The 22,914-nt window shown below is 45.1% G+C and overlaps 1 protein-coding gene across 4 annotated transcripts in view; it reads right to left on the bottom strand.

The window, feature by feature from the left end:
- Positions 1 to 22,914, bottom strand: part of LIG6 (DNA LIGASE 6) — a 60,378-nt gene that overhangs the window by 16,755 nt on the left and 20,709 nt on the right. For 3 of the 4 annotated variants that reach the window (XR_013581428.1, XM_078574966.1, XM_078574967.1), the window contains exons 4-8: positions 13,795 to 13,897; positions 13,593 to 13,689; positions 9,801 to 9,903; positions 6,166 to 6,291; positions 5,460 to 5,507 (exon numbers count right to left, since the gene is read on the bottom strand). Coding sequence is in view for 3 of the 4 variants with exons in the window: in XM_078574966.1 (XP_078431092.1) it covers positions 5,460 to 5,507; positions 6,166 to 6,291; positions 9,801 to 9,903; positions 13,593 to 13,689; positions 13,795 to 13,897 (477 nt within the window). In the remaining variant the exon portion in view is untranslated. The remainder of the gene's footprint in view (positions 1 to 5,459; positions 5,508 to 6,165; positions 6,292 to 9,800; positions 9,904 to 13,592; positions 13,690 to 13,794; positions 13,898 to 22,914) is intronic. The other variant, XM_078574968.1, reaches the window with a different exon arrangement.

The following is a 22,914-nucleotide window of genomic DNA, read 5'->3' on the forward strand; positions in this document are numbered from 1 at the left end:
GTAACCAATCCGACGTTCTGCCATGCCATTCTGCTCCGGGTGGCAACGCAGGACGTCTCATGGAGAACACCACATGTAGCAAAGTACGAGGTCAGCTCCTGGTTGACGTAGTCGCGAGCGGTGTCCGAGCGGAAACGTTGAATTGGGTGGCCAAACTGAGTCTGAACCATTGTGCAGAACTGCTGAACGGTGGCGGCGACAGCGGACTTGGTAGGCAGCAAGTAAGTCCACGTGTAGCGGGTGGCTTCATCAACAAAGAGGAGAAACCAGCGGTGCCCCTTCAGACTAGGCCGCGGAGCCGGGCCCCACACATCACTGTGAACACGATACAGCGGCACCGTCGTATGGGAAGTAGATGGAGAAAATGACGAACGTCGATGTTTGGCTAACTGACATGCCTCGCAAACAACGGTCTGAAGGTCCAAGCCCATACATAAGGACGGAAGCAAACGCTGTAAAGTAGAAAACGGCGGGTGGCAGAGGCGCTGATGAGTGAGCTGAAGGCGGTCGCGGCGAGAGTCAGCCGTGGTGTGAAGGCTGCGCTGCACCATGAAACACGATCGGCCCCCATCCTCGAACAGCAGCAATCCCCGATCCCGTCTAATCGGTGTAATCTTCCGCACCTTGTTAGACAAGAAGATCCCATCAGGTTGGATGTGGAAGGAACACTGAACCGCATCAACAAGGCGTTGCGGTGATAGAAGCAAAGCTCGAAGAGACGGAACATGGAGAACGTTGGGGATGAAACCAAGACCATCCACGTGGATAGTCCCGATACCAGCCACTCGAAGACGTCCGCCCCCGGCAGTGAGGACAGCCCGGTTCCCACCATGCCTCTCATAAGATACGAACCGGTGATTGAACGGGGTCATGTGTTCCGTGGCCCCCGTATCAAGCACCCAAGTGGTATCCGACAGGAGAGGAGCGGTGAGAGCCGTATGTCCGCAATACCACGAATCAGAAGTAGAGGCAAGAGGCGCACCGAACGTCCCGAAGGAAGCCATAGGCTGAGTCTGGAGGGCGGTCATCTGCGCAGACAACCGAGCAAGATCCGCCTGTAACTGCTCCATGGTGACGGTGGCACTGCCAGTCGAGGAGAGAGCCGGGGCAGGGACAGCCGCAACATGAGCTTTGGCATCTTTGGCAGCTTGGAGATCAAACTGCTTCTTCCTGCACCGCTTCGCCGTGTGGCGGCGCTTGCCGCAGTAAGTACAAACCAGTTTGTCTCGCGGGTCGGCAACTGAGTCCGGGGGAGCAGAGTGGGAAGGCACTGATGGACGCGGTAGTAACCCAGGCGAGTTCCCAGAGCGGGAAACTAAGGCAGTGGAGTTGGCCGGGTTCGCCATGTCGGGACGATCACGGCGAAGACTGCTCTCCAGCTCAATCAGGTCCTTGACCACGGCATCAAACTCCGGGAGAGTGCCCCGGGTGTGCAAGGTGCGGCGACGCACCTCGGCATACTCCGGGTTGAGGCGATCGAGGAAGGACAAGAAGCGGAGACGAAGAGCATGACGCCGGTCCACTCCGTGCGGGTCACCAACCGGCATGTAGTAGTCAACCTCCCGCCACAGGGCATTGTGAGCCAAGCTGTAGTCCATGATGGACAGCGTCCCTTGGCGGAGAGCATTCGCACGCTCCACAAGCGAGAAGATGCGCCAGTGGTCGGCATCATGGCCACAGTACTTGTGGGCATAATCCCAAATCTCCTTCGGGGTAGTCAAGTGGAGGAACTTATCGTAGACCGAAGTAGACAGCGTGTGATTCAGCAGCCAGGAGTGGATGAAATTTTGCTCAGCATCAAAGGCACCATAGTGCGGGTCGGTCGGGGCAAGCGGCGGGCATATCAAATGTTTGTGGAGAAGCCGGCCTTTGAGTGTCGACTCCACGAACTTGATCCAGGCCAACAATTGAGGAGCGCTCAAGCGACAGCACTCTGGAGCAGGAGGAAGAGGGAGACCGATCTTCGGAGAAGGGAGGTCTCTCCCGAAGTCGGCCGCGGTGAAGACGGGAGCCTGCACCGGGGGGTTCTCGTCAGACGAGGACCCTGAGTTGACGGTAGACATGAGGGGCAGGCTGGCGGCTGCTGCCTGCGGAGAGCGGGCGACGGCGGCGGGCGGCGGCCTAGGGATGCGGCTGGCGGCGGCTGCCTGCGGAGGGCGGGCGGCGACTGCGGGCGGCGGCCTAGGGCTGCGGCTGGCGGCTGCTGCCTGTGGAGAGCGGTCAGCGTCTGTGGGCGGCGGCCTAGGGCTGCGGCGGCTGCGAGACAGATCGCCAGAAAGGGGAAAGAAGGGAGAAGCAAGGCTGGTGAGTCTGCAAGGCAGACAGTGGCAGCCGAAGCAAGGAGGAAGGTCTGGATCAAGAGCTTTGCTCTGATACCATGTGAAACCCTAACCTAGGTTAGGAGGAAGAAGATGAGATTGAGAGAAGAAGAATAATCCCATAATAGTGAAGGTACATGAGTTGGGTATATATACCCTAGGAGAGAGAAACGAGAATAAGAGGGTAATGGGCTAAACATAGAGGCCCATTACCCATACAAGATATATCTCACTAACAGTACAGACCAAAGAGACACTTCTTCGCCTTGGTCACTCAGAACTGGCCTTTTCTATAACTCTTCAACATATTGGGAGCTCTCTTCCTGCATCTATATAGGGAGGGCCATCCAATGTGACATTTCCCGTAGTGACACAATCAATTACAGCTCCCTCGGTCCTGAAGTCGGCCACCCAGTCAATGAGGTTCTTCTCTGTTCTACAACTATTGTGAGAAACGTGGTCATACTAAGGAGACTTGCTACAAGCTGCAGCGCAAGAATGCTCACCAAAGCCACCTGGTTCGTCAAAAATCAAGAGTCCCGAGCAACAAATCGAAATGATCGTCTATATGGACAATATTTTAATAAATCGAAATGATCCAGATAAAGCCAAGTGTCTCCAAGAATCACTTGCAGCAGAGTTTGATATTAATCATAGGGGAGACTGAGATATTGCCCTGGTGATGGTCTATTCATCTCAGGGAAGTAGACCAATTTATGTGTAAACTCTCCAGGACTCTTATAGATCCAAACACAGAGCTAGGATTTAGATAGCAAAATCCACCAGTGAACTGGGAGTCATATCGGAAGCTGATTAGGAGATTGATTTGTCTCAATCATACTCAGCCCTATATTGCATTTGCCGTGAACTTGCTTAGTCAGTACATGCATGAACCTCTTGAAGTACACCTACAGGCTGCTCATCAGCTTATGGCATACCGAAAAAGCGTCTAGTTCAAGAAGGGGAGAAATAAAAGTGTTACTGTGTATACTGATACTGATTATGCAGGTTCCATGATGGACAGAAGATTGACAGCATGGTACTGCGCATATGCAGATGACACGACATTCTTTATGTAGACTTATATGCTCTGTGGAGGAAGCTAGGAATCTCTCTACATTATTAGACTTATTTGCAGACTTTAGGTCCTACATATCAATAGAGACAAGTCTGCATACACGATTCAAGTTATTACTAATAGAGGCATAATGCACTAGAGCCCTAGGGACACCCGCCAGGTTAGTTCCTATACACTATCTAGGCCTGCCATTATCTGGAAGGCTTGATGAGGTTTTTTTGGGAGAGGATCTGGATCCGGGAATAATAAGGGAATGTCCTTGGTCTCCAAGGGCGTAGAATGGAAATTCATGATTTGGGGATAGCGGGTTCTCCATTTACAATCCATGAATTTAGCGCTGTTAATAACATGGGTGGTCAGAACTAGCCGGTTGGAGGAGCAACTCCAATATGTCATGAAGGATAGTTATGCTTGGAGCTGGATTGGAAGAGGCATGTGGTTTGTGTTGGACAGGAATCACCATTTTGGTGTGGCACAAGACAAATCTTTCTCCACACGCGATAGTTTTTTGACGCCAAACTGGGAGATGGCTCTGTTTCAAGAGGCTTGTAGAATGATTAGTTGGCTAGAGCCACTCTACAGGTAGATTTTCTATAATTTTTTGCCCTTTCACGGAATCCCCAAGCCACGGTCAGCGCATGAAACCCAATCTCGGAAGGGGCTCTGTCAGATCAGAGGCTGGAAGAGTTGTTGGGTATGCAATAGGCGCTCATACATCTCAAACCTTGGAATGAGACGCAAGATTTCTGGAAGTGGTGTGGCACCTAGTTTTTCGGTCAGAGACGCCAACATAAAAATTAGAGGGAGAGTGTTTGAGGTTCCGACAGTCACTACCATAGAGGCGGTAGAAACAAAAAGTCTCCATAGAGGTGCCAATTATTGGTCGGATGTTGATGAGGCAGTAAATTATGATGAGCCCTCTAAGAAAGAATGTTCCTGACATTTCAGTAGGATGTGTTGTGCACAAGGGGCGAGGAAGACTATTTTCATATCTTCTTCACAAGTCAGTTTGAACAGGTGATACGGGCATCACAGCAGATCCCAGGGGTAGATGTCTATTCTAACAGGGCCTTCTAGGAATCGATCAGGGAAGGCAGATCCATGAGAAAGATGGAATGTGAAAGGATTACTGTGAAGATCTGGGCAATCTGGCTGCATAGCAATGCAGGTGGTGTGTAGGGGGACGATAACATCGACAAACAACATTCTTCATGACATGGAGTCTCTTGTGTCATTCTGGTCTAAAAGGGTGTGAAGGAGGGACCATTTTTGTTATTGTGTGTATTGACCGCTCATCTATTTTAATAGCATCAATTTGATCACCAATCTCGATTGATCTTTTTTTTTGAAAAAAAAAATTGCCCATGTGCTTCAAGAAAAAAGTGGCCATACAGAGCTGTGTGATGTTGGAATAAATAACCATAAAAATAAAAGAAACCAATTTTGCAGTTCACAAAAGATTTTTCTTGTTTGTGGATCTGGCAGTCAACCACCCACCGTCCTGATCAGTTGAAAGTTTCTTCCATTTTGATGACTGAGCTTGTGTATAGTTATAATTACTGTGTATGGTCCTCGCACACGATAAACGTATTCCTCTTCTCCCTCCTCCATTACACAGTCTACCCTTTTCAAGCACCGCCTACACCTGTTCAGATGACTCTATGGTTTCCAAAGAATAGAAGCATCATATTCCTGCCCAAGCAAGTTTAAATACCAGCTTACAAAAAAGTGAGCCATGGGCCACTTGAACTAAGCAGGTTATTCCAACATAGGAGTAAGAAACAATTTCTTGAAGATTATGATCAGAGTTCTATCACTTTTATTACACTGATACAATGAACACGAGTTTTCCTTAGCAAGAAGAATTTCAGTATGATGGAACATGTAGACTGTTTGTCACGAGTTACTTGCCCAAATGCCCTATGAAAGAGATAATATACCAAATCCTTCAAACTTAGAATATTTTTATTTCATCTTTGAAACAAAAATTTCAAGAAAAGAAATTGCATTTGAAATAAAAAGATAAATTGTTCCGTAAAGGATAAAAAAATCGAAATGCGTACCAAATTAGGAAGTATGTTGTACGCCTCAATGACCGTGGCAGAAATTTCCTGAGGCACAATTACAAAACCAGTTTGTTGGCCCCAGTTCACGGCTAACAACTTTGATATGATCCGGACAAAGATATACAAACACCGCAAGACCAGCGAGGACAAACAACCACTAAGGAGGCCTGGCCAGTTCTTGAGACCCCACAGCCCACTACTAGGACTCTTGAAGTCCTCTCTCTAGAGAGGATGGAGGAAATACCAACTTGAGTAACCCTCTTCCTCTTCATCTACTTCTTTATGTTCTCTCTCTAACAAGATTGTTTCTCTCTCATTCTCCAGTGGGTACACCCCTGGAGAATGGTGACCCCTTCACTTCCCCGGCAAGCTGTAGTCAACTCTGAACCATTCACATTCTTCCTCCAACCCCGGCAACATTTCTACTTCTCTTCTCATATCCCTTAACTCCCCATTCACTGGTGAATTGAGAACATTGGAAAAATTAGAGTGTTTTGAATTACATTGAAGATGATATGCCTTGGTATGTTTGTATCATATATACACCTCATACTATCATCATAATCCCCATATTTTTGTTTGAAAATTTTGCCATTTTTCAGGTTAAAAAGTATTACTAGGATTATTCTTGTGATTCATTAAATTTTTGAACAGGACAATAAACCCGTGCAAATATTGAATCAAATACGAAACGAAGAAAAACCTGAAGCTGAATTTTGTGGCTTTCTGTCAGTCCTTTGTTAATCAACGAACCCTCATTCAAAAGCACAGCTTGTGCCAAAGCTGGCAATATTGTTCTCATCATGGCTCCGATTCGCAGGTTCCGGACCTGACTTGAATAATTAAATTTTTTATTAAACTAACTGACATAAATATAAACAAATTAGAGTACAATGAAGAAATGCCAATCATTATGATCTTTATGGTTGAATAAAGAAATAAATATTCTGATAGCGTACAATGAAGAAATCCTATTAAATAAATCTCATGACTCCACTTCACAGATTCCTGACCTGACTTGAATAATTCAAATTAGAGTGCAATGAAATTAGAATGCAATGAAGAAATCTCAATCATCATGCTCTTTATGGTTGAATAAAGAAATAAACATTCTAATAGAGCCAGAAGAGCAGCCCAGAATCGGTTGACCAGACACTGAGTTATAATGTAGATGATGATTTCTCTCTTTGACACTTCTGGGGTTCTTGCAAAGAATACTTAAACACTATATAGTTATATTTTCCTTGAGGATGCTGAAATGAACATACGAGAAAGCAAGACACAAAACATTATTTATTTCCAGGAGATCGAGTTGTTTGTCAGCACTTTAATCCTTTTTAAGGACAGCAGAAATCACTTTCAGGATTCCTTACACACTAGAGACAATACTCCAAATGGAAACCCTCAATAGTGCTGGGTTCCCATCGTTTGAGCCTTTCAACTATTGTATTTTGTATACTAGCTTCAGATATTAATTAGCTACTTGGTTGACTTATTTGGCTAGGCTATGTGATACGATCCCTAACCCCTCTTAGGAGTAGTCTGTTACGATCCCCATGGAGATCTAACAAAATCAAGAAATGGGACGAGGGGTAGAGAGGAGAATAGGAGAGATGGAAGAGGTAAGAGAGAAGAAGAGAGAATGATAGGTGAACAAACTCTCAAGAGCCACCGAATCAGGAGTTCTTGCCCTCACGAAAGCCGGATACAGCTACTCGTGCCAAGAAACCACAAGTTGATCTTTCATCAAAAGTCCCTCTAATGACCTTACAAGGAGGTATTTACAACCCTACGATTTCAAGAATTGGTTATCTCATCAGGACTCTAACATAGTCATGTCTATTCCCTTCCGTGTGTTCCCTTTAAATAGGCCCCTTCCCTTTAGGAGGGCTGCTAGTGAAGTAATTTGTTATTGGAAGCACTTGCCCCCTCTCCCTCCTACATCTGAACCTCATCTCTTCCTCTGCAAATCCCATCCCTCGCGATCATCTCATCTTCACCGGGTCTTCAGGCAACTCCTCCCTGGTCAATCCCTAAACACCCCCCCCCTGTTCAGCCTTTGACCATTCCCATCCTCCTCATCACACTGGGAACTCTCTTTCATCATTGAAATTACATTTAAGATGATACATCTCAAGCAGAATGTATCACAGTGCAAAGGGTAGGGAAGACTCAATTATCAGACTTATTCAGACAGCTCCAGAAGCTTCAAATCCCTTCTAACAAGGAGGTTATTGGACCGCGCCCCATCTATGTCATCCCTGAGCCAATGTCTCTAATAGATTCAGTCAGGTATCATATCATGCTCTTTCCTTCATGCTCTTTCATTTGCCATGCGTCATCCACTAAACACTGAAGTCCATTTTCTAGTTAATGTGGTCAAATTGATGCAGCATTGTTTCACGAAATCATGACATGATCCTCTTACCTGATGCTTAAGCCACTTTATTCTTTTATTAGAATTCATGCAGCAGCTAACTATTTTTTTTAAGACAATGCAGCAGATAACTATGGATCCCAGACATAAGTAAAGGCAAAACCACATGCGCAAGGCTATGCGAAATCTTCTGGTTTGTTGTCATGCCCCTACTTTATTCTAGGACAAATCATCCCTCTCTGGAATTCCACTTGCAACTCAAATTCAACACGTTCAATCAATCACCAAATCCAACTCAAATTCAACAGCATATATGGCATTGGCTGCGTCGAATTCGTGGAACACGCGACAAGCATCTAACGAATTGTGATAGACCACTTAAAGTTGTAGGTCTTTGACAACTAGCTGGCTACCTGAGTTTCATAGTCCTGCTCATTCCTCACCATTCTCATATTCCACTGGCAGTTTATCAGGTTGGAATCAACATGATGACCCTTGCCGCAAGGCCAGTCTGGTTTGCTTGCTCAGAAAATGCAGGAATGATTGACTAAAGTGAACACAAGCTTTCCATTTGCTTTTATGCTCATCAGCAAAGCTTTAATTCCATCCTCCTGCTGCGCTTCTTCCATCCTCTCATTGGCATAGTTTAATTGCGAGTTTCATCGGCGTCACTAGTCCAAGTTTTGGGGTTCCCTTTTTTCTTCTGAGTTCAGGATATGCCAACCTGATTCTGAGTGGATTCAAGGTCATTCTCATCTAGGCCCTGGCATGGTTTAACAAGTCTCCTTGTAGTAATATTCATCTTTACACCATTGGGGAAAGTTGGAGAGCTGGGCCTCAATGTGATATTATCTCTTACACGGATTTCTGACTTTTCACTTCCCAAGTGTGATATCATCCATCCCTTGAGGCCCAGCTCTCCAACTTCCCCCAATGGTGTAAAGATGAATATTACTACAAAGAGACCAGTTAGACGATTCCAGGGCCTTGATAAGAATGACCTTGAATCCCCTCAGAATCAGGTGGGCATATCCTGAACTCAGAAGAAAAAAGGGAACCTCTAAACTTGGACTAGTGACTCTGATGAAACTCGCGCTTAAACTATACCAATGAGACGATGGAAGAAGCCCAGAAGGACGATGGAATCAGAGCTTTGCTGATGAGCGTAAAAGTGTATGGAAGGCTTGTGTTCACTTTAGTCTCAGGCCTCTTCTCAGTCATTGCAGCATTTTCTGAGCTAGCAAACTAGACTGGTCAGTGTGTCAAGGGTGTGATTCCCATCTGATGGTGCTAGACCAGGCAACGTGCTAAAGCTCTGCTGCACATCCACCTTTGCCACTATAAGAAGTGCTTGTTAACTCTGATGACCAAGGCTCTCTTCTCTGATAAAAAAATATTCCATGGGTTTAAGCTCATCATTGTCTGCAGCAAGGTCCATCAGTAGTAATGGCTGAATTTGGTGGCAGCAACTACAACCCAAGTGGCCGGAGAAAAAATGGCCATAATTGCCGATTCTTCTTATTTTCTTCTACTTCCTCTTGCTTGATTGGTGGTGACAGATGAAGATTCAAACACGGCTCTGATACTATGTCAGAAATCACCATAGAAATTATGAATCAAGGTTGAGATCAAGATAGAGGAGAAAATAGAAGTTTGTAAAAGAAAGAGGTAAACATGGAGGCAGGGAAATGGGAGTAATCTGCCCCCTGGGAGACAAATAGGATACAACATAAGCACAAAACCATAGTAATACATTCCCTGCTCATAGAAGGAAAAAACTCTAGGTTCAGAACAAAAAAAAGGCCCACAAAGGGCAACACAAAAAATAAAGACTCCCCTCACTCCTGATGCTTTTTACTTATATTACTGGAATGGGGGAGAGACCACCAGCCATTAGGAGAACGAACAAGTGAAAATAAAAAGATAAGTCCAAAAAGGATGGGATCATCATAAATTCTCACCAATGTTCGCACGAGAAACTTCATTTCCATTTCTCTACATGAGCGCATTAGATATTGGATAAGCAGCTTCTTTCGAGTAACACTGCCATTGCCCGTCTCTAGGCTACAGAAAATAAAAGCTGAAGTGAAAAAATTATACAACTTGTACGCATTATAAAAGAATCTGATGTGTTAACTTGAACAATAAAAATAATACTGAAAAAATGAAATTCAGTATCATTGAAGAAGTTGCATCGCATAAACTTACAAGAATGAAATAAAAAATAAAATATCCAGAAGAAAAGAAAACTTTCTCCTATCCACACAATGAAAAATAGTACAATCGCAAATCAGTCAAGAAAAAAGGTATGGCAGGATATAATAACGAGAAATATCTTAAAGGAACAATATCATGAATTTTTCTGCCAAAGTAGACTGTTTTGGACTGATCGATTGTCTACTAATCACCAGAGAAGACAAGGGTTAGATAAAGATCACATGGGGAAGCAATCTTGTAGGGATGAGCATTTCCTGTCCAACAGGAACTCAGATACAAAGGAGCGCTGTCCCTCGTGAGCATCACAGTTGACATTATTTCTAGTTGTAACTTTTAGTTTCTCCATATCCTAATCTCTCTCCCACTGAGCCAAATATATAACAGAGCTAGCACAATGCCACATCAAGTGAGTTTGTCCTTATTTTGCAAACACTCAGAGCCTCTCCGCCCTCACATTCGAGGTCGCTGTGTTCGCAAGCCAGATTTCAAGTTTGGTCCACAATCAAATCCTCCCACAAGAGACAAGTGCTGACCTATTCTGTATTTGGTTATTGCAAACCCTACTTTTTTGCATAAAGGAAAGGATGATCGATGTGTTTTCAAGGAAGAAAGGATGATTAATGTTATGCTCCGAGTTCCATTCAACACGAGTCTCAGGATGTGATTTGGGAAATGAACAGCCATCTAAGACTCGGGATAAGAACTCTTATTACTAGTATTACTATTAATACTACTTGCCGTCGGCTATGAATGCAAAAGGTCCCAACTAAAATCAGAATTTTTTGCTGGTTGTTTCTTAAACGATGATTGATGGTATGAGTCCTACATAAGCACATACTGCCAGATACATCAGCCATATGGCCCACGTGGGCACAAGGAGAGGAAGACTGCTCACATCTGTTCTCTGAACAGCCATATGGCCCAAGCCCTTTGGAACCTGCGTCATCTCATCAGGGTGGATACGGCATCCGAAGAATCATGTTGGACCTCGCTCCAGGGAGGCACATGCAGAGGACGATCAAGGTGGAGAAAAATCCTCATGGTACTTTGGTAGTATGGCTGCACCATATGTATTTAAGGGAAGGGTTGTCTCTATAGATTCTGTTCTGCATGATGTGGAGATTTTTCTCTCCTACTGATCGATCAGGGGTTGAAGGACGGTAAAGGGATCGAGTTGGTCAGTCATATACTCATCACGTGCATATATACCATTATACCTGGGTTCACCACCACTTTCAGGTGATCTTCCCTTTTTCTTTTTCCAAAAAAAAAAACATAAGAACTCTTGATGCAGAATACACAAACAAGATCCAGACAACTTCAGGACATATATGAAAATTACATAGACGCTGGTGATGAAAGAAATAAATTTGAAATACTGAGCAGAGACAATTTGGAATGGAGATGCTGCTGCAATGAGGCAGCAATGGTGCACCTGGTATGATGAGACCTGTTATTGCTATCTGATTTGAAGATGATATGAAGTTGAACCCCGTCAACCTGATCAGTTACCTCTAGTAGTGCAAACGCACATGTAGCCTAACAAGGAAGTAATTATGGCTGCATCAGTCTGTTCAGACAATAAAGAGATTTATAAGAAGAAAACAATGGCAATGGCAAAGGCCATAAACGCCTGCTCATACGCCGATATTGCCAGGTTCTGATCAGAAAGGCGCTGACGTGGGTGCGGTAGCTGATGGTCCCACCAAAGACATCTCCAATACCATCTACAGATGCCTCAATCTCAACCTCAAATTGGCAAAGAACTTTGGCAAGGTAAGAACAGGAGCAAAAGTCCTCACCCCATTCAGCTGTCTTAAAATTGGATAGGCGTCCTAGGACCAATGGGAAGTATCATTCATTAGTGTGAGCAGAGACGCATCGAGGGTGTAACTCTGGACGGATCTCCAGTAGTATCTTGTGATGGCCAAGAACCCATGGACATGTCAAAAAAGTTGTGAGACCGGCCAGTCAGTGGTAGCCAAAATCTTGCTGCAGTCAGTAGCCACTATAGTTTCCAAAATTCAATGGCTCAAGTATTCCAGTGGATCCTGGAAAAAACAGGATTTGGTAGGATTGTTGTGCAGTTGGTTTGCAGCAAGGATGTCAAAAACCTGTCGGAGGTTCTTCTGGTGTGTCATCGCTCCTCAACAGGAGACAAGGATATAATGCAGTGAAACTGGTCAGAAGAGCATATTTAAGAGGGATATAATCTCAAGGGGCATTCAAAAACCCAAAGGGTATGAACAAGGATTGAGAAGGCAGTCTCATGGATAATACAGATCTGCATGAAGATCAGACAATAACCAGTGAAAGTGATGCTGGAAGAAGACCTTCAATCTATATAACTCTCCAAGCTGTCCACAAAGAGAATCGCACAGCAGTTTGAGATAGTCAGCATTTTCAATTATCCGTAGTCCACTCGAAGACTGCAGTGAATGTTATCTGCATTTCTTTGCAGGCCATCAATCCAACTATTGGTAAAAATGGTTGGCATGGGCAGATGACAGTTCCAATCTGTCATTGCCTTGAATGTCATCATTCCAACCCTTTCAAGATTGTTTGTGAATGCAACCCCCATAAAACACACTATCCTTTATAGTGCAGCCCAGACAGTTGTGGCCTCTTCATATCATAAGCTCAAAGATAAAGATGAATTTTGGATTTAATCAAACACTATTTGCCTCCATCACAAGGCCTCTGATTTGAAGCTACAAGCAGACTGTTGTCTGTCAAGAATTGACTCACTCGTGATGACTGGGTTTATCTGAATATCCTGCCCTTCCGAATGAAATCATAGGCCCACCACTCCAAAAATAATAAATATCACACTCAATATTATGGTCCTGAAGTTCTGCAATGCACGAACAGGTGGCCTGGGAAAAACCTCATTAACAACTACGTAACTCTTGACACCTTTCAAGTGTCATAGTGTCACAAAGCCCATGGGAGTCACCTCTCCAGACCATACTAGATGCCCAATCCACAACCAGAACTGTTGAGCCGAAAAAACTTTTGTGTAAGATGTTTTCCCAACCCTAATACAAGTTCTAGTGCAATTGAATGCCCTAAGAGAGAGGCATCTTGAAATGATGTTAAGACTTTAAATTAGACGTTTCTGGACTTCAAGCTAGAGATCAAAGTCGCAGTAGAAGGAGAGAGTGATTTTCTGACGTGCACCCTCTCGTAAACTACTCACGCGGTTAGCTAAGAGCACTCTCATTAATATTTAGGGGGTCGGTTATTAGGCTGGCTGACAGGAGATTATTGGAGGGAGAACTGCATAATGGGAGCATCAAAGTTAACATTATTTTTTTCTTATTCTGTCTATATTTCTGCATTTTACTCCCTCTCTACCTCTCTTAGGGAGCTGACCGTTGCATATTGAGACGGAATCAGTAATAGCAAAAGAGATATTGAGTACGGATGAAAGGATCCAAACGCCAAGAAACAACTATGTATAAAGAGGGTAGAGAGACAAAATATCAATTAGTATCATTAAAATTAGAAGGCAGAAACCCCAAAATGTTATTAACCTTATCTTATTGAAAACAGAAAAAACATTCTGGACCGAGAGACAACGAGGATGAGATAGTAGAGTTTGAGCCTGCCGACAAGATTGCGCAACATCACCTGCAAAAAACTCAATTAATCCAGATTCTTCAAACTAGAAGAAAATAATTCTAGATAAACAGGAAAAGACAAAGTGAGTGTCTAAAAATGGATGGGGACACATACCAAGATCACCAAGTTCATTATAAAGATCCCTTATTTTTGACCTCTTCACTCCACATGTTTGCTCTAATGCAGTGGTCACAAGACCACCTCCAATGTTAAGTTCCTAGGAATTATGCAATAAATTGATGAGAATAAGATCCATATCAGGAGATTCTGGAATAATGAACGGTATTATACAACATAAATATTAAAATACAGATACAGAATAACAGAATAATGGAGCTTAGAAGCCAGAAATCAAATCAGGATGAAGATTGATGCGTCGATGAGTAATTACTAGAAGACAGTTAATAAATGCCGAGGATTAAATGCTTCATGGCTCATCTTTCGGCTGAAAGGTTTACAGAAACCTTTGATGTTGAATTATTTTAAGCATTTTCTCCAGTAGATAAATTCAACCTGTCCGCATTTGGGTTGTCCATGAATAAATTCAACATCAGAAATGAAGAAATGAAGAATCTTGTCATTCCAATATCTAGGCATTGTTACATTAGGGTTGGGACTTAGTGGACCAGATACATTTGATCCAAATTGATTGGATGTCATAAGGGCATCTACACAATACAAAATCATAACGTGCTAACCACATAAATACAAGAGGAATTAAAATATTGTTCCATGTGCAACAGGAAAAGTAGGTGTTCAACTGACGAACCCCCCTCATGTTGGGTGTCACGCAGTCAAATCTGGAGCTAAGAACAATGCTCGCGTCGAAAGCATGCCAACCTCAACACTTCTCCAGCGGAAGTCTTTTTGGACAGCTTAAGATTTCTTGGAGGTTAAGCATAGAGGGTAGGGCTAAGCCTTTAGCATCAACAGGGACATTGTATTATAATAAGCAAACTAACATCAGAGGCCATAGCCATTACAAAAGGGAAGGGCCAAGGCCGATACAGAAGTCACGAGATGGGCCGCAATGCACGCCATTGGGTAGCCTTGGGCCTACGCGCAGCCTTCCCTGATCTGCCGCTGTCATGAAAGGATTACGGTCGGTCGGGAGGAAAGCAAAAGGATGACAGAGAGGTGGTGGAGCAAACTCAGGCGTGACGACCGACACGACGTCGGCCGCCGCGGCGAAAGGGTCGCGGCTGAATGGGAGGAAGACAAAGTGGCGACAGAGGGGAGGCGGGGCAGAGTCCACAGGCATGACGATCACCCCGACGTTGGCCGCCGGGGCAAAAGGGATGGTGGGAGGGGGATGAGCTGCGTGCAGCGCCCCCCAGCATGGAGAATTCCCGATGCAAAGTTGCAATCACAGAGGGATGTCTTTGGCAAGGGCCTCCAGCGTGAAGGTTTCTGCATGGAGAATTCCCGACGCGAAGAGGTTTTCCACTGGGATGTGTCTCAGAGTGAGGGCCTGAGGAGATGGCGTGAGGTCCCCAACCTAAGATCATCCATCCACGCTGGACATGGCACAGGGCAGACGTGTAGAGAACAGCTGATGACAGAGAGAAGAGACTCAAGCATGTGCAACCCACTGGAGGGCTTCATGCACGCGAATGGAGGGGCCATGAAGATGATCAGGAGGAGATTGGGGAAGACTCCATGCAGGGAAGGTGGCTGCGCGGTATCAGGGCCGGAGAGCGTGTGGTCACCAGACACGCAACCTATGTTTGGAACAGGCGGGGGGGCCCTGGAGCCAAGTTCACAGAAAGAGACAATTATGTTGCAGGCAGGCACAGGCAGTCGCCACACATGCGAGATAATGGGGACCGAGCACTAGATTCAAGCCCACGCGTAGAAGTCTTAGTTCGAGGGAGTGGAGTAGCATATGAAGCGGAAGACGAAGAAGAAGGATGGGTGACGGTGAGGTCTCGTCGTGTTAAAAAGTCACAATCCAAAAACACAATGACATCTCGATGGCCTGCCAGCGAGGAGAACAGGTGCTTCAGATGTTTAACGATGGGACATCAAGCAAGAGAATGTAGAGAGCCAGTGATCTGCCGCAGACGCAGAGGGGCAGGACATCACCAAGCCAATTGTCATCGAGGGACTGGAGAAAACACTAAAAGACATGCGCAGAGAAGGCAACAGGCCAGGAGACAGGACCAACGAACAACCCACCTAGTTGCAAAAGGGGTGGATACATTTGCTAGTTCACTCCAAAAGTGCTTAGTGGGGGACGTGTTCAAGGAATCTCCACGGTTAGAGGAGGTCTGAGAAGGCATATGGCAGAAAGTTCCGACACTAGAGAAGGCAGAGTTACAAAGACTAGATACAAACACCCTAATTCTTCGAGGGGTATCGATGGCCGAATATGTTGCAGTCTGCGGCTGGACGCAGTGGGTCAATGACACCACGGAGGTGAGGTGGCGTCAAGTGCTCCCCACGGATGGGGCTGATCGAATGAAAAAAGTGGGGACTGTAGTAGAGGTGCTCGGGGTCCCATTGGTGCATCGTCAAGAAACATCGCTGGAGAAGATAGCCGCTTCATTTGGAAATCTTAAGAGTATCATATCGACGGGTTTGGAGGATGGGGACCCAAGGGTGGTGCTAGTGGAAGTCGAATTGATAGGAGGGGATTAGATACCTGGATCGGTCAGGTCCCACGGATATGCAGGCACCTTCAGAGCCAGAATAAGACCTATGACACCTCTGCCAGCGCCACGTGCAGCTGGGGACATTGATGATCGACAAGGCGAGGTGGAGGGCCCACCCACAGGAGTACAGTCGGGACTTCAAATCATGATGGGAGAGGTAGCACCATACAGAGATAATGCAGACAAGGCCAGCGGTGAGAGCGCAACAGCAGATCTCTCGTCGTCCTCGACCACAGGGACATCACAAGAGAAGACCACTGCCCGTGACAGAGGAGGACAAGGGCCACCCATAAAGCGCAGCAGGTCACTAATGAAAACCTTCGGCATTTTAAGGGTGTGGCTTACAGTCGAGGAAAACTGGCCTTGACAGATGCAGACGACAAGAAGACGTGGGTGGTGACCGGGAAACACGGTCAAATGCGCTTGATCGCAGCAGGAAGGTCAAAGAAAGTGGGACTCTGACAGGATATGAACGAGGTAACATCGAGGGGGCTGAACACCAAAGAGCAGGAGATCGGAGAGTCTTCAAACAACAAAAGTGACAAAGAGCTACAAGACGAGCAGGTCACACACCTAATGGTGTGTGAGGTGGCCGTGTGTGTGGAGGTGATGCCCGAGAGGCGACAAGGGGGGCAACCATCGGTTCAATTATGAACTGCATCTCATGGAACGTACACGGTCTCCGTGATGAAGGGAGACGAGGAGTGGTGGGAAGGTATTTGCGGCGATGGGGGCCCACAGTACTTTGCCTACAGGAGACAATGATGGAGAGATGTGATGCAAAGGAATGGAACGTGTTTGGGCGAGGATTTCTCGAGGGCTTTGTGGCAGTCAACGCGATTGGTAGATCTGGAGGGTTACTGGTTGCTTGGAGCGCATTGACTTATGCTAAAGAAGGGTCCTGGACAGGACAGTACGTGGCTGCAGTAAAGCTGAAGAGAAGGAGAGATGGTTTTCAACGCATGGTGGCATCGGTCTACGGCCCAATTATCGCAGCCCGACGGCACAGGCTGTGGGAGGAGCTAGAAGGAGTGGCTTCACTCTTTCACGGGATTCCAATGCTGTTTGGAGGAGACTTCAATGTGACTCTGGAGTCGGGAGATAGACCTAACAGGAGAGGAGGGCAGGATCCAGGCTCTGAGGCCTTTTGGTCTTTCATTTCCGAAACCGAAATGCAAGAAATGGGTCAGACAAATTGCACGTGCACATGGCGCAGCACGAGGGGTCCTTCCACACTCGTATGGGTGGCATGGGTACGAGGTTGTGCTACACCCCACACATTCTCAGTTCTGGTCAATGGTCGGGCGGAAGGGGATGGATACACCCACAGAGAGAAGTCAGGCAGGGTTGCCCGTTAGCCCCGTTACTATTTGTCCTGGCAGTGGACACCTTGGTCACCTGCACCCTTAAGGCAAGCGAACGCGGCATATTAAGGGGCTTCCAGACTGAGAGCTACCCAGGGGGTATTCCACTACTTCAGTGTGCGGACGCCACGACATTCTTCATGGAAGGATCCGTGACAGAATCTCACACACTATCTACATTGTTAGATATTTTTGTGGACTCCTCGGGGTTACGTCTCAACCGGGCTAAGTCGGCATTTGTGGGATTTGGACTTTCGTCGGTGGAAGAAGCGCAATGCGCCAACAAGCTAGGCATGCCTCGGGGTTGTCTACCAATGAGTTATCTAGGTCTTCCACTGATGAGGAGACGCATTTTAACCACAGAATGGCAACCAGTGATGGAGAAGGAGCGGCGATTGGAAGGCTGGTAGGCCAAAGTGCTATAAAAAGAGGGACGCTTGGTTTTATTGCGATCAGTGCTTCCAGCGATCCCAATATTTTACATGTTGGTGTTTAAAATACCATCAGTCGTGACAAAGCGTCTGGAGGGACTGATGAGGAGGTTTCTTTGGGGAACCAATAGAGAGGATGGGTGTAAGGGGGTACCCCTGGTAGCATGGGAAGAGGTCTGCAGGCCCGTAAAACAAGGAGGGCTGGGGATACTCCACATAAACTCCATGAATCTGGCACTCCTGACAAATTGGATGGAAAGGATTGTGACGTCAGTGGAGGGCCTCATCCTCAACGTCCTTAGGGACAGATATGGCACGGAGACTGATGGGGGGAGAAGGTGGGCTAAAGTTCAGGGGAGAGTCCCCCTTTTGGCGCAGTTCGCATAATAGTATACCCCACATCCGTGAGTTCTTTAACCCCAGGTTGGGGGACGGGGCCAGTTTTTTTATTCTGGACCGATAACTGGTCCAGTCAAGGCATCCTGAAGCTGAAATATCCAAGACATTTTGCTCTGGCAGGGAACCCAAATGCCACGGTCGATGAATGCTGGTTCGGATCCCTATCATGCATGGGGCATTTTCGGAGCCACGGTTTGAGAAACTGATGGAAATGCAAGAGAACCTTACACATATCAGACCGTCGAGCGTATATCAAGATGGCTGGATGTGACGAGGGCCATCTTTCTCGGTGAAGGATGCATATTTGAAGAACCGAGGGGAAGCGGGGGGTGACTCGACAACCATCAATTCATGCTCCACACTGACGATGCAAAAAGTTCCTCTCAAGGCGCGGTAATTGAGACGACGAAGATTGGTCACACGGGTCTTTCGGAGGAGGTGGAATCCGATGGCTTCCGTCGAGTGTCGCCTGTGTGCCCAAGGCGACGAAGACTGCTCCCCCTTACTCTTCACGTGTCAGTTCGTCCAAGGAGTATGGGCATCGCAGTAGATACCAGCGGTGAATATCTCCTCCGACAAGGCATTTTGGACCTCAGTCACTGGTGGTAGTTACCGGAGCAGGTTGGAATGGAGGAGGCTAGTTGCAGTGCTATGGGCGTTATGGCTGCATCGAATGAGGCGGTGTTCAAGGGGAGGCGGGCGTCAGTGGAGAACATCATTCACAACCTTGAGGCATTTGTGTCTTTTTGGGTTGGAGGGAAATGATTGGTGGACCATTTTGGTCATATATGTATCTTGAATGTACTTATTTTTCATTGTTAATGTTAGCAGGTTGACCACCAATTAATGGTGGCCTTCCTTATTTTCTTCAAAAAAAAAAACTCAAACCTATCATAAAGAGAAAAGAAGAAGGTCCCATTCGTCAAACACATCAGAGCTCACACGTGTGATGGAGTCTACACAAGTCTCTTCAAGATAGGAGGTGGCAAGAATCCTGTAAATAAAAGGAGACTGGATCATCATACTGCCATCAAGTCACTTTTTCAAGAAGAAGACTCAGTCTTGGAAAGGAGCAGGAGATCCTCCAACTCAGGGAGAAGAGATGACCGATTTGGCAATCTCTCATTTATCCATCTTGGGCATTGTGTATTCTCTATCTCTATTACTCACTTGATCTGATTTCTAGTTTCATCTACAAATATTTTATAGAATACTACTAATCTTGAATTGTGGGAAGGGAATTCAGCTTTCCTGATAGTGATTCTTATAAGATCCAGGATCTTATCATCTTGGTATCAAAGCTATTATAGTTATATTCTTCCCAATAAAGTCATTTGATCCACTTCTTCTGGCATTCTGAAGAGAAACAACACAAGTGGCATTCCAAGCTCTTGTTGGTTAGTTATGTAGGACCATCTGTTTCTGGGTGATAAGAAGAGTTGAAACGCAGTGCATTACCCTGTATCTTATGCAAATCCTTCCATAAAGATCTGATAAAAGTGCTACTTCGGTCTGAAATAATTGATCTTGGAATTCCATGCAATCTGACAATTTCCGTAAGGAATACTTCAACAATATCTTTAGCAGGATTATGAAAAAAAACAATATCTTTAGCTGAGAATGGGTGCTTGACGGTTATAAAGTGAGCATTCTTGCTGAGTCTATCAATTACTTTAAATACTGCATTAGCCATTGGAATCTGGCAACCTTCTGTAAAGTCCAATTATATATCTTCCCATATTTTGTTAGGGAAAGGTAGTGGTTGAAACACGCCAGCAGGAGTCAATGTAGATTCTTTGTGTTTGGCAGACATGACAAGCTGAGACATGTAATTTGTTGTGTTGTTTCATCTCTTGCCTGTGGAATTGTTGAGATATTCTCTTAAGTCTTCAGAAGTCTTCCATGGCCCCAAAACTCGGTGCCAATTAATTCTTTTAAATTAACTGAAATTATTGGAGAAGAACAAGGAATGACCAGGCATTTTTTGTAAAAAAGTTGGTTATGATGAAGAGAGTAAAGTGGATAAATCCCTTCTTGCAAGATAAGAGATCTTTTAATGACTAATAATTTTGGATCACTCTCAATCTCCTGTTCCAACTGGGACCTATCCAGCCAATGGGTAACAGAAATCTTGTTCAGTGAAATATCTTCCGGGGATCTTGATAATGCATCAGCTATGATGTTGTTCTTACCTGCCTTGCACCTTATCTCAACTTCTAAGCGCAAAAGTTTTGATATCCATTTGTTGAACTGCAGTGGAATCTCTCTTTGATCATTAGAAATTTCAGTGTGAATTGATCTATGTGGATAAAAAATTTCTTAAGCACTGAATGATGCATCCATTTTATGTACTACCCATACGACAGCCATAACCTCGCATTCATAAGCTGATTTAGACTGTTCAGTAAGTAGGAATGATTTACTGAAATATGCTAAGGGATGTAAGACCGGTAATAATACTGCACCTACTCCAAGGCCAGATTCATCTGTCTCCACTAAAAAAAGTGTGATTAATGGAAAGAGAAAAAAGAAGAGAGAAGAATTTGGGGCAAGAAGGAATAATTTTTATTGCTGAACTGGGCCCCCTTTTATAGAAGAAAAACTTCACTTGTTAGACAGGGAATATTCCTAAGGAATATTCCCTGTTTCCAACGGTCATATATTTTGAATATATGACTGTTTGAAACAGAGAGGTCCAGCTGCTTTAAAAGCAGCTGGACCCTCCAACGGCTGGGTTTCAGCCGTTGGAGAGTTGGGCCTGACTGTGGTCAGGCCCAACATATATTAGGCCCTACTGGGCCTAATATATGGGCCCTACTGGGCCTACACTAATGGGCCCTTAATGGGCCCTTAGTGGGAAGTTAGGCGGCCCATGTTGGGCCTGAAGTAGTTATTTTTATTAATATCTCCTAGGGTTAGGCTATTACAGAGTACAAGGCCTCGGGCCCATTAGTTAGCTTAAACCCTACTAAGTATCCTCCATGACCTAACAAAAAGGTTTAGAAAAATCTGAAAGGCTAAGGACTGGAGTCAAAGTCATAGCTGTTTCAGCTTCCTAGATCCAAACGAACACATTCTTCTTGAGTAAATTAGCGAGAGGTTAAACCTTGGAGGCATATTGAACTACAAAGCGCCTGTAATAATCAGTCAGCCCCAAAAATACTCATGGCTTTTAAAAGTTTTTCGGAGTCAACCAATTTTGTATGAAATTAATTTTTTCTGCATTAGTGAATACTCAGAATGAGGATCCCGGTGTAATAAAAAGTCTTATTGATCTTGGAGAAAGCTGCACCTTTTGATTTATCCACATCTGGTTATTTTGAAGAATATCCAGAACATCTTAAGTTGTGCCTCACGATCCTTAGGATTTCAGTTATATATCAGTTTATCTTCAAAAGACAAAAAAGGTTTATCTTCACTAAATCCTTAAATAAAATGACGCAGGCAAGATTTGGAAATGGAATTCATAAATGCTTCAAATGTAGCTAGGGAAAGACCAAAGGTATGATGGTGAATTTTTAATGTCCTTGAAGGGTTCTGCAAACTGTCTTGGGGATATCTTCTTCATCCAAACATATTTCATAAAATCCAGATTTTAGATCTTATTTGGTAAAGATAGTGGCTCCATGCAATTCCTCCAATAGCTCGTCCACGAAAGGAATAGGGAATCTACTGGGAACAGTGATTCTGTTCAATGCACAGTAGTATATACATGTCTGCCAACATCACCCTTTCTTTTTAATCAGCAAGGCTGGGTTGAAAAAGGACTTAAAGAAGGCTGAATAACTTGAGAAACAAATAGTTATTCTATCAAGACCTCTGTGCACCAGAGCCGACAAGGACTGCAACCACCTATTCTTTGAATGCCCTTTTGCATACACGGTTTTGGGCCACCCAAGCACAGTTGGCGGTGAACGCTTAATTAGAGGAGGCCTCCTGATAGTTCATACAGAGACCCAGTCCTCAGAAAAGAGAAGAGGGGGGCCGAGAGATGATACTGCTTTGGGAATATGGCTACACTGAAACGAAGTGATCTTTAGGAGGAGGAAGGCTTCAACAGACGAGCTCGTCCACGAGGTCGAAGGCCTCATGGCGATAGAGTTTGCTCGAGATGTGTATGGAGAGGAAGGAGGTTGATCATGTATGAATAGGGCTGTAGGGCTCTACACATGTACTTCTCGGGTGGTTACCACTTTGTCGGGTGACCGCCTTAAACTTCAAAAAAAAAGAGCTCTAGCTTATTTTATGCATGCGTGAATAGTGGCATGGTCTGGATATTTAATGGCTTAGACCCGAGTAATACGTGGATTTTATGATCACATGATATTTTGGGTGGATAGACCAATGACGAATCAAAGACTGTAGGACAGCAGACCTTAACATTAT

This window comes from Wolffia australiana, chromosome 5 (genome assembly GCF_029677425.1).
Source record: "Wolffia australiana isolate 7733 chromosome 5, ASM2967742v1".
Taxonomy (NCBI): Eukaryota; Viridiplantae; Streptophyta; class Magnoliopsida; order Alismatales; family Araceae; genus Wolffia; species Wolffia australiana.